The sequence below is a fragment of the Cervus elaphus genome, chromosome 22 (genome assembly GCF_910594005.1).
Source record: "Cervus elaphus chromosome 22, mCerEla1.1, whole genome shotgun sequence".
Lineage (NCBI taxonomy): Eukaryota > Metazoa > Chordata > Mammalia > Artiodactyla > Cervidae > Cervus > Cervus elaphus.
The window spans coordinates 4,557,695-4,577,836 of NC_057836.1; the positions used below are offsets into that span (position 1 = coordinate 4,557,695).

Sequence of the window (20,142 nt, forward strand, 5' to 3'; positions counted from 1 at the left end):
CCAGGGAAGTCCCCTGGTATTTTTATAAAAAGCAAATTTGCTTCTTAGAAATGACAACTTGTTCTCTCAGTGTGATTTTTTTTTTAATTGCTAGTGAGATTAATATTTTCCCACATCTTGCCAAGGGGGTATGTTTCTTTTTTGGTAGTGACCTGTTTGGGTATTTTACCCATTTATCTATTGGGGTCTTACATGCATTTTCTTTCTTGACTTGTTATGCTGTGAATTCTTTATATACAGACACTTACTTACTGTGACTTGCCCTGCCCTGGTGTTCATGTTCCCTTTGATTTCAGCTGTGCCTGTCTTGCGCACAAGGGGAATTTTGAGTGTTCAGGGTGGTGGGTGGGTCTTGACTTTTGCGATTTCTCTTCTTGCTTTATACCGAGTGTTCCTGGTCTGGCCTCTGCCTGACTGTCCCACTGTCTGTCCTGCCCGCGTCTGGGTGTGGCGCCCACGGCCACTCTTGGCAATGGTTCTGGCGTCTCACGGGTGAGAGGCGGGGTATGAGGGGCCCCCCGACAGAGTAGTTTTCTTCCTCCTGAGTTTGTCATCGGTCCTGAAATAGTTACGCTGGTGATAACATCTGTGTGATGTCCCAGCCCCTTGCGCCTTTTGGAGGTTAGCGCTGGGTCTCCCCACCCGCACCTGCGGGGCAGGCAGGGGCTGCAGGTGCGCAGGCAGACAGGTGGGGAGGGGAGGGCCCTGTCTGGGTGCCCAGGTGCCTTCTCAGCAGGCCTGGCTGGCGCACCCGCCCGTGGAGTCACCGCTTTGAGCCCTGGGCGAGCTGAGCCAGGGGAGCCTCGGCCCTTGTGTTGTGTGTGGTGGTGGGGCCTCTTGGAAGGTTTTTCTAGGGTCAGGGCCCTGTGACTTAAAGAAAAGGACATGTTCGCATCCTGTGTCCTGCGTGGGGCACCCAGGCCTCGGGTGGACGGCGGCTGGGCCGCATCCATGCTGTGGGCACCTGGGCAAGGCACCCACCTCCCGGAGCTCGTCTCCTGTTGGGACAATCCATTTATTCACGCAGCAGTTATTGAGTGCCTGTTGTGTGCCTGGCTCTGTTCTGGGCACTGCACTCGATGGTCATCCGGGCAGGTCCCTCCTCTTGGGAGGCGTTTGTGTGGTGGGGGACAGTCGTGAAACCCCAGACGTACTTACGGCAGTAAAACACGGTGAGGAGGAAGGGGAGCGCCTCCAGCACGTGTAATGTGGGGCCTGGAGTGGCTCCCTGAAGACGGGAGAGCCCTCTGAGTCGCAGCAGGAATGGCAGGAAGGAGCTGCCTGTGCAAAGGCCCCGGGGCAGGGGGGCGGCATCCCCGGGAGGCCAGCAGGGCTGGTGGGCGGCGAGGGGGGCGCTGTCACGGGGAGTGTTCTCAGAACTTTGGCTTTCATCCTGAATTCCATGGGAAGATTTTAAGGGGGATAGGAGACGACTTTAAATACAGACCCTGTAGCTGTGGTGTGGGGGGCGGACAGGGGGTGGGAGTGGACGGGGCAGTGGACGCATTCCAGGGGAGCTGCCCCTGTCCCCCACCCCGGGAGGGGAAGAACCTGGGTGTGGTGCCCGCCAGGCTCTCTGCTGGGAGTTGCTGGGAGAAGCATCCTGGCCGCGGGCCGGTGGTTCGGGAGCGGCCCGTTGAGGATGGGGGCCCCGGCAAAGGGTGACCTTCGGGCTGGACCCCAGGAGCCCCTGTGTCAGGAGGGAACACGGGCAGGCAGTGTGCTGCTGCCTCCTTCAGTAACAGGGCCGGTGGGCTGTGAAGAAAGCGATCTCTCGGCGTTTACAGCAGGGAAGTGGGACCCCTTGTGCAGACCTGCTGGGCCAGGTCTGGCGGCACCTGGAACCCTGGAGACCACGTTGGCACGTATCTTGTGCCGCCTCCAGCACTCCACTCCTGCACGCAGCCCCCCACCCCACCACCCCCAAACCCAAGGACCCCTCCCTCGTCAGATCCCGGGGCTGTCAGCTGCCTGCTGAGCGCTTTGCATTCATTATCCGGGTCCATCACATTGCATTTTCTGAGAACCTGAGTGTGTGTGCGTGTGTGTGCGTGTGTGTATGTGTGTGTGTGTGTGTGTGTGTGTGTGTGTGTGTGTGTGTGTGTGTGTGTGTGTGTGCGCATGGTCTGACAGGTCTAAGGACTCAGCAGTTTCTAGCTCTGGGATCTTGGGCCCCTTTTTTGACTCCTGAGAGTCAGTTTCTTCTCTTGTGAAACCGGGCAGCAGCAGTAACAGGCTGCGGGCAAAGTTCAGTGAGACAGTCTGCAGGGCTCTGCCTGGGGCTCAATGTGGCAAATGCAGGAAGAACCGTGGCCGTCCACCTGGTGCCGTGGGCACCACCAGGCTCCTTCTGCTTGCAGAGTCAAGAGATCGCCCCGGGGGTATAGCGCTTGAGCCTGACGCGGATGGTGAACTTGACTCACTGCGGCAGGTGGTGGGGTTTGGAGCCCAGACCCACTGCGTGTGGAGACCACAGCGGCTGCCGTAGGCCCCCCGAGGGACCAGGAAGCGGTGGGCGCAGGCAGTCTTGGGGCGTTGAGTCTAGAAGGCGTTCTGCTGGGCGGGGGGCTCAGAAGGAGCTCAGAGTCAACTGCCCCAGGAGCGTTCTTGTTTTCTTAGGAAGAACGTGGCCCCCAGCGTGATTTTGTGCAGGGGGCTGTGGGCTGTGAGGGGCTGCTGCCTGTTGTCACCGTGGCAGGAAGTCTGTCAGTCCGGGGGCCTCTCCTGGCCTTTGCCCCCGAAGCTGACCAGTGACCTTTGTCTTGATCAGGCTCGCCGGCCTGGGCCCCTTGACTCATCAGACTCCCCTCTGTTTTCCTTCCTTGGGAACCAGACAGGGTGTGGGCCTGGGTGGGCTGCGGACCGCGTGGGCGCAGAGGGCGGGAGCCTGTGTCGGAGAACTGATGTAAACAGGCCCAGGGTGTCCAGTCCTCCAGGGCCTGAGCGCTGGGCACCGCCCACCCCCCGGAGGAGCGGGTGTGGGTGCAGGCCAGGGGATCTGACCACCTGTGAGGACATGGGCAGCCCCGTATCCACCCCGAGGGTCCCGTCTCCACGCGTTCCAGAAGACAAGTGTGAGGACTTGGTCACGGTGATGAAGTCGCTTTGGGAGAAGAGGGAAAGAAACCAGCAACAGTTTAGTATCTCGGGTTTCTAAGCAGTAGCTCTGCAGCACATCTTGTGGCTTCATCAGGTCTGTCCAGACGCCCACCTTTTTTAGGTCCCGCGGGCCAGCCACGTCCGCGCTGTCAGTCTGCGTTCACCCCTAGGAAGCTGGGGATCAGAGAGGTCCCCGGGCTGGCCCGCTGTCACACAGCCAAGTGCAGAGCTGGAATGGAAACCCTCAGCCTTCCTACCAGAGCCTGTGGGCTTTTTTCCTCCTTGCGTGAGAAAGAGGACCATAACGATCTAGGTATCAGGAAGAAATATTATCCGTAGTAAGAAGCAGAGTCAGCTCAGCGTGCTGGAAGGCTGCCTGCCTCCTGCCTGCAGCTGAGCCTGGCTGGCAGAGGGGCAGCTGGCCCTTTAAGTCGGGTTCCCGGGGTGGGGGTGGGGAGGGAGGTGCTGGCTGGATGGATCTCCCCTCCTGAGCCCTCGGGGCTCCCCGCCAGACAGCCTGCCCGCGCCTTCCCTCCGAGCTAGGCTTCCCTTCCCCGCGAGATGCTGCTGATTCATCCTCGGGCTGGAGTCCCCGGTGGTGCGGGGCTCCAGGCCGCGCCGCTGGGTGGGGGGCTCGGGGCCTCCTGGGGAGGTGCCCTTGGGCCTCTGCGGGTGCCCCGTGGGGGCTGGGGCGTTAGGGGAAGGGGGCTCCGCACGTCATAGAGGTCTGCAGGGGGCAGGGAAGGGGGGCCAGGGCTCGACCCAGGCCCCTCACAGGTGCCCCCCGCCCTCTGGCTTCCCTGCGCAGGGTGCTTCAAGGACGACCGCATTGTCTTCTGGACCTGGATGTTCTCCACCTATTTCATGGAGAAATGGGCCCCGCGCCAGGACGACATGCTCTTCTACGTGCGCCGGAAGCTGGCGTTCGCGGGCAGCGAGGGCGCCCTGGACGGGCGGAAGGTGAGCGCCCCGCGGGCCACCCCCTCCCTGGGGTCCGCAGGCTTGTGGGGGGGCCTGCAGCCCCCCTCGTGCATGCTGAGAGGGGAATGCGGTGTTCATTCAGCGCCCGCCGGGTGTCAGGAGCTGGGTGGGGGCAGTCACTCAGGTGTCCGGTGGTGGGATGCGCGGGCCTCATGTGGGTATTATTACCAAGCTTCCCCACGACCCCGGAAGGCAGCGATGAGTCTCGCTACAGTGCCTTGGAGGAGACATGTCCAGAGGCTGGGTGGTCTGGCCGGCATCTCATCCTTAGTAAGTAAATGGTAGAGCAAAGACGTTGACCCCGGAGGCTGGGTCCAGCCTGGCCGTGGGCAGGTGACCCGGCTTGGTGATGGTGGTGATGGTGGTGATGCCTGCCAACCCCCGAGCCCTCACCTCACCCACGACACGGGGCTCAGCCTCCTGCCTCTCCATCTCCCATGTCTTCCCAGCAACTGGACAGGGCAGGGGTTATCATCGCCTTTTTACAGAAGAGACAGAAGGCTCGCAGGTGACATGAGTCACCTCAGGTGTTTAACCCACTAAGTTTCAGTGTCAACAAGTTAATAGAACAAGCTTTGCATGTCTTTCAGAAGCTTTATTATTTTGTAAAATGTTGAAACTACCTGTATGCCAAACATGCAAAGTTGTTGTTTTCATTTAAACACAAAAACGCTGCGGGCAGTGGAGACAGGTCTTTGTAGCGTACCTGCCTCAGCGCTTGTGACCCCGGGCTGGGGCTTGGTGGCCGGGGCTTGTGACTTCCCTGCCCTGTACCTGCTCTTTGAGTCTGATCGTGCAAGATGGGTTTTCTGCAAACAGACAGGCCTGGTGCCTGCTGCAAAGGAAACATAGTGACCTGCGTGTCTGCAGCCAAATGGCTGGTCCGGTTGGGCTGTGTGACAGGCGGGAAGACCTGGGGGTGGGCCAGGGTGCTCTGTGACCATCTGGAGTGTGCAGCGGCTGGCCATGTGACCGGGTTGTCACTGGGGCCGGTGGATGCTGGGACCCAGAATTGCATCATGTGGAGCCAACACGGTGTGGGCCACTATTGTGACCAGAGGGAGGGGCGTGGTCAGCGGAGGCCACCGGAGTGAGGCGGGCCTGGAAGGAAGGGAAGGGATGGTCCCGGTGGAGGGGCCGGTGGCCGAGCGGTGGGCCTGATCGTCTGCTGAGGTTTACGTTGCAGATGCCATGTGTTCGTGTGTGTGTGTGCAAAATCTTGGTGGTGGTTTGCGGGCAGTGTGTTGAGACCAGAGGACTGAGTCCACGTGAGATGCGGTCGTGCCTTGAATGTTGGTGTCTGGAGGGGCCCCGGTTCTGGTCAGGGGGGGTTTTCTTAGCCGATCTGGCCTTGACTGCGCCAGTGCGCAGGTGGGGCTGAGGAGGGGTCAGCTCTGCAGGTTCCCCGAGCCTCCAGGCAGGGAGGTGAAAGGAAGCGGCAAGTGCTGGCTCGCTCTCGGGGGGGAGAACCCTGGACTCAGGCCTGAGCGGTTTCGGAGCTGGAGGCCTGAGGCTGTGTGTGAGGGCCTCTGAAGGCTGGGGGGGTGGGCAGCGGTGAGGTCAGTGAGGGGAGCCTGAGTTTGGGAGCGTGTGGCCGTCTCGCTGTGCGCGTGCTGGAACGTTCCATCGCACCCCTGCCCTGAGCCCTCTGCAGGCCCTTCTCTCCCAGCACTGGGAGCACGAGATGACTCAGCCTTGGCCGGGTCCTCAGGGAGCACGCGGCCACCCCGCTGCCCCTGGCCCCGCATAGCCAGTGGCACGTGGAGCGGCTGGTGCTGTGATGGTGGGAGGAATGGGGTGCTGGGGGCCCACAGAGGCAGCGGCGTCTGGCCGCAATGTCCGTCAGAGCGAGGGGATGACGGTGGACAGAGGACATTTGCGGGGAGGGGCCAGCCAGCACACGCACGACAGGCCCCGCCGGGGTGGGTCTGCGGTGTCTGGAAGGCAGCAGGCGGGCCGCGCGCAGGGGAGACCCCACGGGTCTGGAGGTGCGAGGTGGCCGGGGCGGGGGAGGAGGGAGACCACACAGGGGTTCCCGGGCGGCCTCCCTGCCCGCCTCTGCTCGGAAGAGCAGAAAGGAAAGCCCCTGGCCGGCGTGCCGTGGGCGCTGCTGCAGGGCCTGCGCACTGCGGGCTCGCTGCGGCAAGCCAGGCCGCCTCCCGCCCCCTCCTCATCCGGGCCGCGGAGCTGGCACCCGGTTGCCGTGGCAACCCGAGGGCCTCTTGCGCGCTCAGCCGGTGCAGAGGGTGGCTGGCTGGACGGGTGGACGGGCCGCCTGTGGGCTGGGCCAGGATGCTGGGATCCCCCCGCCCTGCTGCGGGGCCCAAGGGACGAACTCGGTGGGAGGCTGGCTTCTTGATGAACCCAGGGTGTGGGGGGGTCGGGTGGCCAGAGAACCCAGGAGGGAGATTGGAGCCCACGCCTGCGTGGGAGGGGCCAGGGAGGAGAAGATGCCCCCACTCGGGGGCGGGGAGGGCAGTGAGGGCCGGGACTCACCTCTGCCTTGGGCCTCGCAGCTGGTGGAGGCCGAGCCGGAGGTAGAGGTGGAGGTGTACCGGCGGGACTCCAAGAAGCTCCCGGGCCTCGGAGACCCCGACATCGACTGGGAGGAGAGCGTCTGCCTGAACCTCATCCTGCAGAAGGTACGGGGCGCCCAGGGCAGGGCTCCTGGCGGTGGGGGCAGGGTGCTCGGAAGGCCCCGGGGAACAGCGAACCCCCGCACTCCCTGTCCCACGTCCCTTCCAGCTGGACTACATGGTGACCTGTGCTGTGTGCACGCGGGCCGACGGCGGCGACATCCACATCCACAGGAAGAGGTCCCAGGTGAGCCCTCGGGGGCCCAGGGCTCATGGGGGCGAGTACCCCTCCCGCTGCCCGGCCCGAGGGGAGGCTGACTCCAGAATTTCCCTGCAGCCCCGGGGGCCTGTGGAGCCCCCCAAACCAGGTCCTCCCTCCCAACGGCTCCTTCCCCAGCGGCTCCTGTGACCCTGTGACCCTGTGACCCGTGCCTTACAACACACCCCACCGCAGTGCGTGGCTCCAGGCCCGGTGTGGGGCACGGTGGGGTCTGACTCGGCCCCCTCCAATCTGCTTTCTTCTAGCAAGTGTTTGCGTCCCCCAGTAAGCACCCCATGGACAGCAAAGGGGAGGAATCCAAGATCAGCTACCCCAACATCTTCTTCATGATCGACAGCTTCGAGGAGGTGGGGGCCCTGTCTCGGTCTGGCTCCCTGAATCAGGGGATGTGACACCCCCAGCCCCTGGCCCCACCCCCCAGGCCTCACACACCTTCAGGAAGGAGGCGGGGGCAGGGCTGGGCTCCCACTCTCCCTGTTTCCTTGACTCAGGGCAAATGAGTTCACCAGGCTGGAGCCTCAGTGTTCTCATCTGTAAAATGGGCGTCAGGGTTGAAAGATCAGAGAGCTCACGCGTGGGAGGAGGCGTCATCAAGTCTTGCAGAGTACCGCCCAGGCAGGAGGGATGGTTATTACCACCCTTGAACCCTAAGTAAGGCCTCCACACCTTGGGGTCCTAGGATGTCCACGATGGGTGGGGCTCCAAAAGTTACAAAACTGGGGCCCCGGGCAGCTCACTCGACTGGGAAATGCATGGTGCTGGGAAGCCAGCTGCGCCCCCTGGCGACCCTGCCGGCTCCTGTCCAGCCACCCTCCTGTTGAGGTCTGGGCCGAGGAGCTATTCTCCCCACCACCCGCAGCGAGGGCCCGGGGGGGGGGGGGGGTGCCCTGGAGGACTCAGGAAGGATGGGGCGTGGGTTGCAGGTCGCTTCTCAGTTTGGTTGGTGTCTTGAGCATCTCAGGTCAGGGGGCTGAGCGCCCTCTTCAGGCTCACACTGCTGGTCCGCCGCAGAGCTGAGATCGAAGCCGGAGTCCGGGCGACCTCAGAGCTCAGCCCGCACAGGCCCCCCACCCCCGCCCCGTGCGCAGTGACTCTCGGGGGCGGCTGTCCAGTCCCCCGCAGGCCATCGCCCCCCGCAGGCAGGCAGGCAGTCTGTCCGTGCGGCTTCTGAGCTGGTGCCCACACACAGGCCGTGACGCCGGGGGCAGGGCTGGGGCGGGGGGACTGTGCACCCGGAGCCGGCAGCCCCCGTGAACTGTTCGACTTCCTGGCGTCCCTCCAGTGGACGCTGGGGTGGGGCGCATCCTCTTCCGGTCCTGGAGTCACTTACGATCTCAGCCCCTTGTAGACGCTGCCCCTGCCCGCGGGTGGGCTGCCCCCTTGCTGTGAGGGTCCCTGTTGAGTGGTGGCAGGCCTGGGGGCCTTGGGCAAAAACCTTTACATCTGTGGCTCAGCGTTCTCACCTGTAAAGGGGGAGTTTCCAAGCAGCCCTCCCTGAGTCAAGGAGTGGGGCGGGGGACTGGGAGCCGGCCGTGCTGGGGGCGGGGGGCAGCCGACCGATGCCATCCCCGCGTCCGCCTCGCGCCCCTCCACCCCAGGTGTTCAGTGACATGACCGTGGGGGAAGGGGAGATGGTCTGCGTGGAGCTGGTGGCCAGTGACAAGACCAACACGTTCCAGGGGGTCATCTTCCAGGGCTCCATCCGCTACGAGGCGCTCAAAAAGGTGTACGACAACCGCGTGAGTGCGGGGTGGGCCGGGCCCGGGGGGTGAGCACCCCACAGCCCCCCTCCGTTCTTGCCCAGCTCCTGCAGCGCCCCCAACGCCCCTTCTAGGCGGCTGGGGCCTGGGTCACGTGGTGATCGTTCCAGGGAAACCCTCCTGGGATTGGTCAGGGCCTGACCGATGGGCCGAGGGGAGGGGAGTCCAGGTGGACGGGTGCCCTCCTGCCGCTGAGCACCGCCCCAGGTGTCCTCTCTCTGGACCCTGGGGCAAGGGACGGGGCGTGGTCTTCAGGCCGAGAGGGCATCAGACAGGGAAGCAAGGGTCCCGGCACCGCCCCGCCTCGTGGGCGAGCCCGGGTCAGCTGGGGCTGGGTCTCTCCGGAGGGGGGCCGTTGGCCCTCGGGCTTCTTGAGGGAGGGTCCCCCTGGCTGCTGGAGTGCCCGGGAGTGGGCACCCCCGCCTGCCTGACTCCGCGTCCCCCGCCCGCCTGCCCGCAGGTGAGCGTGGCAGCCCGCATGGCCCAGAAGATGTCGTTCGGCTTCTACAAGTACAGCAACATGGAGTTTGTGCGCATGAAGGGGCCCCAGGGCAAGGGCCACGCCGAGATGGCGGTCAGCCGTGTGTCCACTGGCGACACGTCCCCCTGTGGGACGGAAGAGGACTCTAGCCCGGCCTCGCCCATGCACGAGCGGGTAAGGCTACACTGCTCGGGGAGGGCCTCGCCCCTCCCTGAGGCCCGCCTTCCCCGCCTCCCCATCCTTCCCGCCCCCGCCCCCAGGCGAGGTAGGTGTCATGGTCCCCACCCCTCTGGGGAGCAGGCCGAGGTTCAGAGAGGGCAGGTGACTGGCCCGGGGTCACACAGCAGGTTAGTGCCTGGGCCCCGAGTGGCCACGGCAGCGGGGCTCAGCCGGCGGGGTCCCAGTGCCCGCCTTGGTGGACCTGCTGGGCGAGGGTGAGCACCCGAGCAGCCTTCCCCGGGGGCGAGATGGGACGACGACCAGCCGGCCGCCCATCCTGCTCCAGGAGGGTCGGCTGGGGCCCCCGGCTCGTCTCTGCCGGGGCCGCTTGCCAACCAGGCTCTGGGCACCGGAACTGCTGACGGCCACCGCAGCTGTGGACGCGTTTGGGCCTTCCTGTCTGCAGACCTGGGCAGCGCCAGGCCTGCCGGGTTCCTTGTGCTGCCCTCTGCCGTGTGGCTCACGTGACAGCACTGGGCCTCTGAGCCCTTTCTAGGCCGCTGTCCTTCCCTGGGGCCGGGAAGCGGAGCTCAGTGGCAGCCTTATTCCCAGAGCCTCTGGGGTTGTGGGCGGGCGGCAGGGCTCAGGCAGGAGAAAATACCCAGCCCATCGGCTGCTTTGCCCCCATTGGGGGCTCCAGAGGAGACTGGGGGCCTTGAAGGAGGAGCGCGCCCTGCCAGGCGTCTCCAGGAGGGGCTGCGGGGTGAGCCGCGGTCCCGGCGCTGCTGCCCGCGTGAGCTGGGGCAGGTCTCTCCTCTCTGAGCCTCAGTTTGCTTGCCCAGAAATGGGGTGAACACACCCGCCTCCTGAGGTATTGGGGACTCAGGAGCCAGGGCATCAGGGGCCCTGCCGGGGGTGGGGCCAGCCGGGGCATCTGCCTGGAGAAGCGGCCCCGAGCGTGTCGGTCCCGCATCCCCGCTGGTGCGCCCGAGGTCAGGGATCTGTAGGATCACCCTCAGCACACACAGCTCCAGGGAGTCAGGTGGCAGTTTTCTTTCTCTTGTTATGTTTTTCTTTTTTTTCCACTTTGAGTTTCCTGCAGTGAATGTGTTTTGTAAGCAGAGCAGAAACAACAAACGCTCTCTTTCTGTGATGATGGGTGAGAATTCTGGGCAGAGGCCTCTGTTGTCTTGGGGACAGAGGTGGCTCATCTCTGCGATAAGGAGCCTGACTCCCACTCGGTCCTCAGGTGCCCACTGAGGCTAATGACCGTGTGCGTGACAGTCCTCATGAAGATGTGGCCTGGGCCTGGGCCTTGGCTGGACAAACCTGGGTGCCACTTCTGGCCTCGTGTTTGCCCAGTGACCACAGAGGGGTTACTGGACCAGCCCGGGCCTTCATCTTTCCGTCTATCAAAGGGGGTGCTGGTCTTTCTCTCCAGGGTGGCCGCGGGGGGCGAAAGAGACAGTGCCTGGGAAAGCCCCTGGCCCGCAGCAGCAGGGGGAGCCTAGGGTCAAGGGGAGGGGCCTGCCAGGGTCACGCGGCTGTCAGCGGCAAAAGCCCTGACCTCCCGGCTCTGCCCGGGGCCCCCCGCCTCTGTGCTCACCCCCCCTTTCCCAGAGGGGTCGTTTGTAACCAGCGCGTGACAAATGCAGACTCTGTGTGTATTATGGTTTCTGGTGTTTTGTTTTTTTATCTTCTAAAAACCTTCCCCGGCTTGTGGGAGGACCGTCTGGAGCCCAGCGGCCGCCGGGACTTGTGGACGTCAGAGCCGTGACGAGGAGGCTGACGGGGCTCCCGAAGTCTCAGTCCCAGCTCGCCTGGTTCCTCAGATTCTTGTTTGCGTGGGGAGGAGGGAGGAGATGGGCCACGTTCCCTCTGCCTGGAACGCCCTTCCCCCCCTTCTTCACCTAGCTAACTCCTACTCGTCCTTCAAGACCCAGCTCAAGCGGCGTCTCCTCCGGGAAGCCTTTCGTGATTTCCCAGGCTGTTGATTCCTTTTGCCTCTGTGCTCCCCTGTATCCTCTGCTTCCTTTTTTTTTTTTTTTTCCTGTCTTTAATAACCAACATTCGGCCTGTGGTTGTCAACTTTTGGGTCTCTCACCCCACCCCGGCAGACTGTGAGCTCCTTGAGGGCAGGGACCCAGGTCATGTGCTTCCCTGAGTGGGTGTGAAGAATGGTTGGTGATGGGCAGTGTGGTTAGAAGAGGAGAGGAGGAGATGGAGGGGTGGACCGCTTGACCACTGCACTTCTGTGGAAGGATGCTGGGGGAGAGGGGACAGGAGAAGAAATTAGAGGGAGAAGACCTGGGGTGCAGCCCTAGCATGGCCACCGTCCGCTGCGTGACCCTGGCCCTGCCAGGGTGGCTGTCCCGCCCCAGCCGGCTCTCACGTCGAGGGTGATCGGGACTGTTCGGTGGATTCGGCGCCTGGAGGGTGCTCGACCCGTGTCAGCAGCCAGGCTTGCTCTGTGCCCCAGTGACCCCTGCCCGGCGGCTGAGGCCCCAGGAGGGCAGCAGGGTTCTTCCCGGGGCGGAGCTGGTGGCCAGCGCCCGCTGAGCCCCAGGCCGGCCGCGCTCTGCAGGCGGGAGATGGGTGGGCACCGGGCCACCCTGGTGACACGCTTCTTGTTCCCAGGTGACCTCCTTCAGCACACCCCCCACCCCCGAGCGGAACAACCGGCCTGCCTTCTTCTCCCCATCCCTCAAGAGGAAGGGGCCCCGGAACCGGATCGCGGAGATGAAGAAGTCTCACTCGGCCAACGACAGCGAGGAGTTCTTCCGGGAGGACGACGGGGGAGGTGACCCTGCTCCCCGATTCCCCCCACCCCCGCGGGGCCTCCTCACTCCCTTCTGCACATTCAGAGAGCCAGGGGGCCGTGTGCCAGCCCGTCCTGGGCGGGGGTGGAGCTCTGGACAGACAGACAGCAGACGGCCACGGAGGGGAGACCCCAGCCGTGGGCGCAGCGTGGCGGGCAGTTGGCACCTGATTTCAGGGGCTCAGAGGGGAGGGCTCTGGTGCATGCACGCGTGTGCTGCGTCCCCTTCTTCTGCGAGGTGCCCTGCGGCCCTGCCGCCCCCAGCGGGGTGTCCCTCAGGGCTCGCCTGCCCTCTGCCCCGAGCCTGGGGGCCCGTCTGTCCGGCGGCCTCCTGGGCGTCTCCGCGGTCCTTGATCTCACCCACTCAGTCCTCAGGGCCTCCCTGCTCCCCTCTCTGCTCCACGTGGGCCCCACCATGGGAGCGGTACCACGGGAGGGCGGGGCCATGTTTATCAGAGGAGCAGCGGGAAGTCGTTCGAGGAGCTTAGAGGGTCCTGATTGGCAGGACCGAGGCAGAGGGCCTGCTGGACGAGACCCTGGCCAGGGCCGGAGACCCTAGCCCCAGCCTTGACCTGCTCTCAAGTGGGCTTGGGCAGCGCCGCCCTCCTGGGCTCTCCAGACCAGCGGGAAGGCGTCCATAGAACCCACCTGCCTCCCCGGGCAGCCCACCGGCTGGGTGATGGTGCTGGGTCATTCCAACCGTACCCCCGCGCCCCTCCAGGGAGAGGACCGGAGCGGGGCAGCCACAGGGCCCGGCACAGCGACGGGCTAGGGCCCCCAGGGGAGGTGCTCCAGGACTGGGGTGGGATCAGGCGGGAAGGCAGAAGGGGGCTGGGCGTCGCGGGCCAGGGAGGGGTCACCTGGGTGGGCGGTGTCCTCCCCGCGTCCCCCGCACCGTGGCCCGGGCCTGACCTGCCTTCTCCGCTGCAGCCGACCTGCACAATGCCACCAACCTGAGGTCTCGCTCCCTGTCGGGCACGGGGCGCTCCCTGGTCGGGTCCTGGCTGAAGCTGAACAGAGCAGACGGGAACTTCCTTCTCTATGCACACCTAACCTACGTCACTTTGCCGCTGCATCGGATTTTAACAGGTGACTCTGACTTTGGGGTGGGACCCCTGGGGGAACCACGGGCCCCTAAACAGTGCTCCTGTGGGCAGTGCTTGGGCACCCACGCCGCCCCCCGGGGAGGGCTTCAGACCCTCGGCACGAGCCTGCTGCTCGAGGGGCAGGCGGCGTTCCTGCTGACGGGCCCGCGGGGCCGTGACTCCAGAGTCAGGCCGCCCGCGTGAGCCCCAAGCCCCGAGTCCTTGCCCGGCGGTGCAGCCGCTCCAGGCGCGCTCGTTGCCCTGTTCCTGTCCGGAGGGAGGGTGAGCCCAGCACCGCAGGTCCCCCAGGGCTGGAAGAGTGCCTTGGGGGCGTCCCTCACAAACGGAGCACCGGGAAGGTCCCCGTGCTCCCTCTGCGAGCCCACAGGGTCACCCCTCCCTGTCTCCTCCATGCCCCCTCCTGCGGCCCTAGACATCCTGGAAGTTCGGCAGAAGCCCATCCTGATGACCTAGCCGTGTGCGGAGCCCGCGCGGAGCCCCCAGCCCTGCCCAGTCCTGGGAGTGCTGCCAAGTGCCTACCTGCCCACCGCCACTGGGGTCTTCCGGGACCACCCAGCGCCGGAGCCGGAGCCAGGCGGGGCCGCCCGACTCCCGGGGCCAGGGCCGACTCCACGAACACCAGCCCAAACTGAAGTGCCTCTTCCTCGTCCCTGCTGGCCCTGCTCCGGCCCCCGCGCCCGCCCACCCGCCACCCTCAGCCTGTCTCTGGGGGAACCCTCTGCACCCCGAGGAGCAGACTCGCCAGGAGGCCGTAGGAGTGAGGGAGCGGCCGGTGGCCAGCCCGCGGACCCGCCCTCACCTCACGGCAGACAGCAGGGAGACCGCCTGGCTGGAGCCACGCCACGTGTCTAGCGCTCGAGGAGAACCGGTTTAAGATGTGGTGACCCTGACCGGATGAGTCAGTCCTTATCGTCTATTCTCCCCAGCTTGCCCCGCCGTCGTCTAGATGGGTTTCCACAGGGAGCACGGCCGTCTGCTGGCTCTGCCCTGGGCTGGGAATACCTCACCCCGCACCCGGCTCCAGACCGGCCCTTGTCCCGCCAGAATGGCCTTTGCTTCCAGCCAAAGAGCATCACCCACATACACACACCTCCAACCTGGAGACGGCCCGTGTGCACCTCGGCTGGCGTGACCGGCACGATTGGGGTCCTGAGGGCAGGAAGGGAGGGGTCGTACCGACAGGAGAAGGGTGGGGTCTCCTGCCGGAAGGGTGGATGGTGCGCCGTGGGGTCGACGGTGCGCCGTGGGGTCGACGTCCTCCCAGGAAGGTTCCAGGCCGAGCCTCTGTCCTCTGGGGCCAGGGCAGGGGCTGGAGCGGCTCGTCTTCCCTGCTTCCCTGGAGCTCGTGTTTCCTTTGACTGGGTGTGCGGGTCCCACCTCTCAGGCCAGTCACTGAGGCAAAGAGGCACTGGCTTTCCGGCTGGTCAGGGCTCCTTCCAGCTCGGACGGAAGGTTTCCACCTGCGGGGATGCGCCGTGCTCCTCTCAGAACCACGAGCCTCCCTGGGAGCGGAAACACCGCTCCTGCCATTCCCCACGGGGTGAGCCGTCAGCGGGGTGTCTGCTGCTCTCTGCGCGTCCTCAGGGGTATCTGAAGGGTCCCTGGGGTGCGGGTGGCGATCCCCCTGGGGGAGGAGGGGGGAAGGAGGAGGGGCTCGCGCTCCAAGGGTTTGCTTCGAGCTCCGGGAAACAGGGGGACTCCTTTGGGGCTTCTCTAGATTTTGTATGCTGTTATTAAAAGCGAGCTACTGCATTTCATTCTGCCTCAGTTTGCCCACCTGTGAATGGGGCTGATACCACCTACCTCACTGAAGTCTCCAGGGTTCCAGCGCACGACCAGGTCAGGGTGAGATGGCCAGTCATTCCGCATAGCTCAGCTCAGGTGTCGGGTCATAGGAATGCTTTTCTGCCCCCCTGCCCCCGCCCACCCCAACCCCATCACCTAGGCCAAGACGGGGAGCAGAGGGGTCAGGGCGAACATTCTCGCCTTCTCTGACAGTGCCCAGCTCACCCACATTTGGCCGCATCTCAGCTCCTTGCATGATTTGACGATCTGACGTCCCAAAGCTGCGTCTTCCAGCCCCAGAGCGCTGGAGTAGAGCTTCAGGGAGCCGGGAGCCGGGCCCAGGGTCCTGAGACGGGGGTTGAGTGTTCCTGGGCGCCTCTCCTTCCTGGTCTTCTGGGGTCTGAAGGCTCTCGGCCCCGACCTTGGGAGAAATGCAGTCCTGACGCATCTCCCGGGGAAGGATGAGGTCGTTCAGCACATGTGCAAGTGCAGGGCCCTCTCCGTTGTCAACGGCGAGGACCCCGAGGAGGGGCCTCCCGCTGGGGCCGGGAGCCATGCCTCGTGGGGTAACTGAGGGCCAACTGCAGGAAGGTTGTGTGCGTGCTGGAGTTAGCGATCACACCTCACCCGTAAAGCACATGAACAGACGCACAGCATGGTTTGGCCGTTTCATATCCAGCGTTGAGATAGTCCCTGGCATACGCAGGCACTGTGCTAGACATGTAGAGACCATCATCACCCCCACCTTAGAGATGAGGAGGCAGCCACAGAGAGGTTAGGGGAACTGCCCGAGACCGAACAGCGAGAGGACCAGCACAGCCCAGGCGCCCGGCCCCCGTGGACGCTGAGCCGCGGCCCCCGCCGCCCCAGGACGGACACAGGAGCCGAGCTTTCTCAGTCTTAAACCCTCCCCAGGGTACTTCTGACACTTGATCCAAACACGCATAGAGGCGTTTGGTCACTAGGCAGTAAGCCGTTACTCTGAGTTTTGCTTTTTTCAGGCCCAAAGGACATCAGTAACAGAGTCACAGAAAGGCCTGTGACAGCTGGAACCGGCCGCCAACGTCCCCGGGCGTCTCGGTGTTGCCACACCTCACTTCCTATAAGGCCATCTTTCATTTTCCAGGAACATGCCTGACTTACGTAACATGGAGGCGGCCAGGGCGTGTGGACATCTCTTAAATGGGAACTGGAATTCAAGTCCGGGGTTCCCTTGAAGAAACCTGTAACCTCTAGGCTTTCTAAGGACGTTATGTCTTGGTCCTGCAGTCAGACCAGGCCGCTGTCTCTGCATCTCCCAGCACCTGAGGGGTCAGGCAGCGTTTAGTCTCCATTCCAGTGTCTGACAGAAGGAATTTTCAGTTGTCTGTGAAAACAACTGAGGCTTCTTACTTCAAACGGATATTATTTAAAACAAATATCATTTAAAACATTAGGTAACAGAGAAGTTGTCCAAGAGAAGCAAAGTATTCTATAGCCAGTCAACTTGGAGATAGCATGGGTTTTCTGGTGAGTCAGAGCCTTGCTAACATTTGGGCTTTTCAAGGACTGTGAGCAAAGCATCAGAAATCAACTAGGTTTCTACCAAAGATGCTAATGACAGAAAGGCATGTTCCTGATGTGATTTTTTCTCCTCCAAAGACTCTAGCTAGAATCAAACCAGGATCTGTTTTTGCTGTTTTAATCACATAAACGAGTCAGTAAACATTTTTGAAGAATGATGTGAAAACATCATTATTTTTTTCTGTTAAATGACATTCCAGAGGAAGTCCCTAAGTAGTTAGTATTGTCTAATGACTGACATTTGAAAAACATTTGACATTATCACAATACAGGCACTTTAAATTGCTGCCCAAATTTTTAAGATTTACAGATAAAACTGTCAACTTTTTAATACACCTTGGTAACAGGTTCCACTCTGAGAATTCTGTTCAGTTTTCCAGTGTAGCTGGAATTTAGTTTCAAAAGCCAAGTGTCTTTTGACAGTACATGGATTATTCCTGTTCAGGCCTTTTCTCTCCTGAGTATCAGAAAGCAGAGCTGTTTCTCTTTGAAAGGTATCCGCCCTAGTGGGACAGACTCCAGCAGGGATGCTATGCTAGCCCCAGAGCTGGAGTGAAGTGGCTTCCGGGGGCATCAGCTGTCCTTCGGGCAGGGCTCCTCTCCGGCCAGAGTCCCGCCCCATCCTCTTGGGAGCTGGGTGCCGGGGGCACCGCGGCTTCTTGCCCTTGTCCTTGCTCACGGGCTGACTGGGCGCTGACGTGGCCCCTGGATGGAAAGGAGCCCTGCGGCCCTTCCTTCGTCTGAGCCCCGGGGAGAGACAGCCCCGGAGGACCCCTGGGGCACCACGCAGAAGCCAAATCACTTGAGCACCGAGTGGCCTGGGGCTGGGTTCAGAGTCCACAGCGGGTAGAGCCTCCAAAGTGGAGGCAGCCGGCCTTTTGGAGGCGTTTGTGTTTACAGTTTTCTACCCTACCCGAGGCAGGCGGGCATCTTTGCGGCTGCGGCTCCAGCCCTGAGCTCAGCAGATCAAACCCACAGCGATGCTCCAGCTCCGCTGTGGGTAACCAGTCTCTCGTTTCCCCACTTCCTGAAGGTTGGGTGATTTAGGTGTAAATAGTAATCTTTTATGGTCTCCAAACGAATTCTATGTGTGACGATATGTAAACCTGCAAAGAAAATCCGTGGAGGTTTTTCACGACTTTGAGGCTCAAATAAAATGATTTCTACAAAATATATTTTAGCAGAAACACCATGACGGCATATTTTGACTGTATTAGGATCTGTCGGTGGTATTCGGGATTAACCATCTTCCACATACAATAGGAATAATTTCTAAGCAGTAATTGTGGTTGGCTGTTAGCTGTGCTTTATGACTTTGCATTTCTTCTGAAAGTTGATTTGCATGTTGGGTATTATTTATTTCTTCTCTATTGAATCTGTACCGTTATTTTTTTTCTCTAAAGGGTGTTTCGGATTAAATATGGATACTACTGCAATGTGTTAACTTACTGATTGAATCTTAATTTTTTCCCCCAGAGATGTCTTAACCTCTGTAGCTTTCATACAAGTTACTCTATTGAATGACAAGAAGGCATGCCCTGGCTTTGGCGGGCCTGGGAGTTAGCCGGGAGGTCTGGAGGCCAGCAGGTGGAATGTGCTCAGATGCTGTATTTGCAGAATGAAATCATAGATATGCTGCAGGTTCGGCTTTCGGCCCCTATACAGCAAAATATAGTCTTTCAGCTATACTGTAAAATTCCCCAAGCTTTTGCTAGAGAACTTCTTAAAAGGCCCTCAGAGAAGTGGGAAAAAGACTGGAATAAAAGTCAGGAGTCTCAAGTTCAAATGCTGGCAGGTTCCCAACAAGCTACTGGTCTTACGGAAGATGGTTTTTGGCTCTGTTGCCTCCTAGCCTGTAGCTGTCAGGTCGACACTGAGAACGTTCACAGCCCCCGCAGGCCAACTCCGCCAGCAGGGTCTGCAGAAGGAAACCGCTCAGGTGGTGGGCTGTTTCCATGGGTAGGTGATCTTCGATGTCATCAGGTGATGGGCAGAAGGTCCAAGACACCACAGAAAGTTACAACAAAAGGTGGGGTGTGGGGGGGGGGGGGGGTCGGGAGGAACACATACAATCAGGAAATGGGATCATCACTTCAAATGACATCTCGCGTAAGGTCATTGCATTAGAAACACGAGCCAGGATCCTCAGAACTGGCGTCACCAAGGGCAGCCTGTACCTAGGAAGATGTGCAGATGGTGCTTGAGGAGGCGGCAGTTTAGTAGGTAAGAGGTGACTTCCTTTTCATCCAGTCAGCCCCCTTTTCTTGTTGACTTTCTTGAGAAAGTCTGTACCCTGGAAGCTGGTAGCTGCATCCGTCCTGCCTGCTCTCGAAGGCTACCTCTCTCCGTTCTCATGCTGACGTAGACGCACTTTAGGAACCGCTGTCACGCCCTGGCTTAGAAAAAGAAAGTTGACTGGAAGGGAAAACCTTGAGGAATTTTCTACCGGGAGGAGGGGTACATGTATAATAATCCATACAGTACCACGGTTCATTGTATATATACACGTTGAATGTGTGAACACGCTGTACTCTGCACTCGATTGTTAAAATGACAGGATGGTTGGAAAACTTGTATGAGGAAGGAAAGTATGTGTTTTGGGGATGATCAGACAAAAGATGTCTTTTCCTTTGCTTACTGCTTCATTCAGTTCTCTCCTGACTTGGCCTCCACGTAAGCCAACAGGCTTATTAACAAGACATTTCTTTCCTGTTTGTGGCTTAAGGAACCTGACTTTAATAAAACAATTAGACTGCTCCATTTGAAACATCATGGTTTTTAGTAAACTAGCGATATTTTTAAAATTAATTTTTATTGGAGTATACTTGCTTTATGGTGTTGTATTTCTGCTGTAAAGAGAATCAGTTGACACGTGCACATATCTACGCTTCATAGATTTCCTTTCCCATTTAGGTCACCACCCATCATTGTAGGGTTCCCTGTGCTAAACAGTAGGTTCTCGTTAGTTACCTATTTTATACGTTGATTATATTGTCAATAAACCACTTTGTTAAAAATATTTTAGACAGTTTCAGAAACCCTTGAAGCTTAGTCCTTTAACGGGCACACACATACCTTCAAGTCACACTGCGCAGGGAGCCCCACGTGGCTGTTCCATCAACAAGCTCCCATCTTCTTGGGGTTTTCTGACCTGTGAAGAACCGCCACCTACCTTCGCAGACGCAGTGAGCTGGACTGAGACATGTACAAAGGCTGGTGTAGTTCCAGGCAACTATGAGGATCACTGTGCCAAAAGGGCATTTTATAGGTTATCTTGAAACAGTCATACAGGAACACAGATGTAGCCCACTGGTCCTCAAATTTGATGTGAGTCTGAAACAGCTGTGAAAATCCAGACGGCTGGTGATAAAATATTCTGGAATTATTGCTAACAGTTGTGATGGGCGTACAGTTCGGTGCATAGACGAAAAACAGCTGGACTGTACACGTTAAAAAGGAGAATTCTCTAAGTATGTGAACGACACCTGCCTCTGCTTCGGCAGGTGCAGGGTGGGTCCCTGAGCGTGATTCTGT

The 20,142-nt window shown here is 60.8% G+C and overlaps 1 protein-coding gene across 1 annotated transcript in view; it reads left to right on the top strand.

Moving 5' to 3' along the window:
- KIAA0930 (KIAA0930 ortholog) overlaps positions 1 to 18,700 on the top strand; it is a 43,508-nt gene extending 24,808 nt beyond the window's left edge. Inside the window, exons 2-10 of the mRNA XM_043882592.1 lie at positions 3,908 to 4,059; positions 6,597 to 6,722; positions 6,826 to 6,903; positions 7,182 to 7,283; positions 8,535 to 8,675; positions 9,157 to 9,351; positions 11,974 to 12,136; positions 13,085 to 13,243; positions 13,673 to 18,700. Of these exons, the coding sequence (XP_043738527.1) occupies positions 3,908 to 4,059; positions 6,597 to 6,722; positions 6,826 to 6,903; positions 7,182 to 7,283; positions 8,535 to 8,675; positions 9,157 to 9,351; positions 11,974 to 12,136; positions 13,085 to 13,243; positions 13,673 to 13,713 (1,157 nt within the window). The 3' untranslated portion in view covers positions 13,714 to 18,700. The remainder of the gene's footprint in view (positions 1 to 3,907; positions 4,060 to 6,596; positions 6,723 to 6,825; positions 6,904 to 7,181; positions 7,284 to 8,534; positions 8,676 to 9,156; positions 9,352 to 11,973; positions 12,137 to 13,084; positions 13,244 to 13,672) is intronic.
- Positions 18,701 to 20,142: the final 1,442 nt, after the last annotated feature.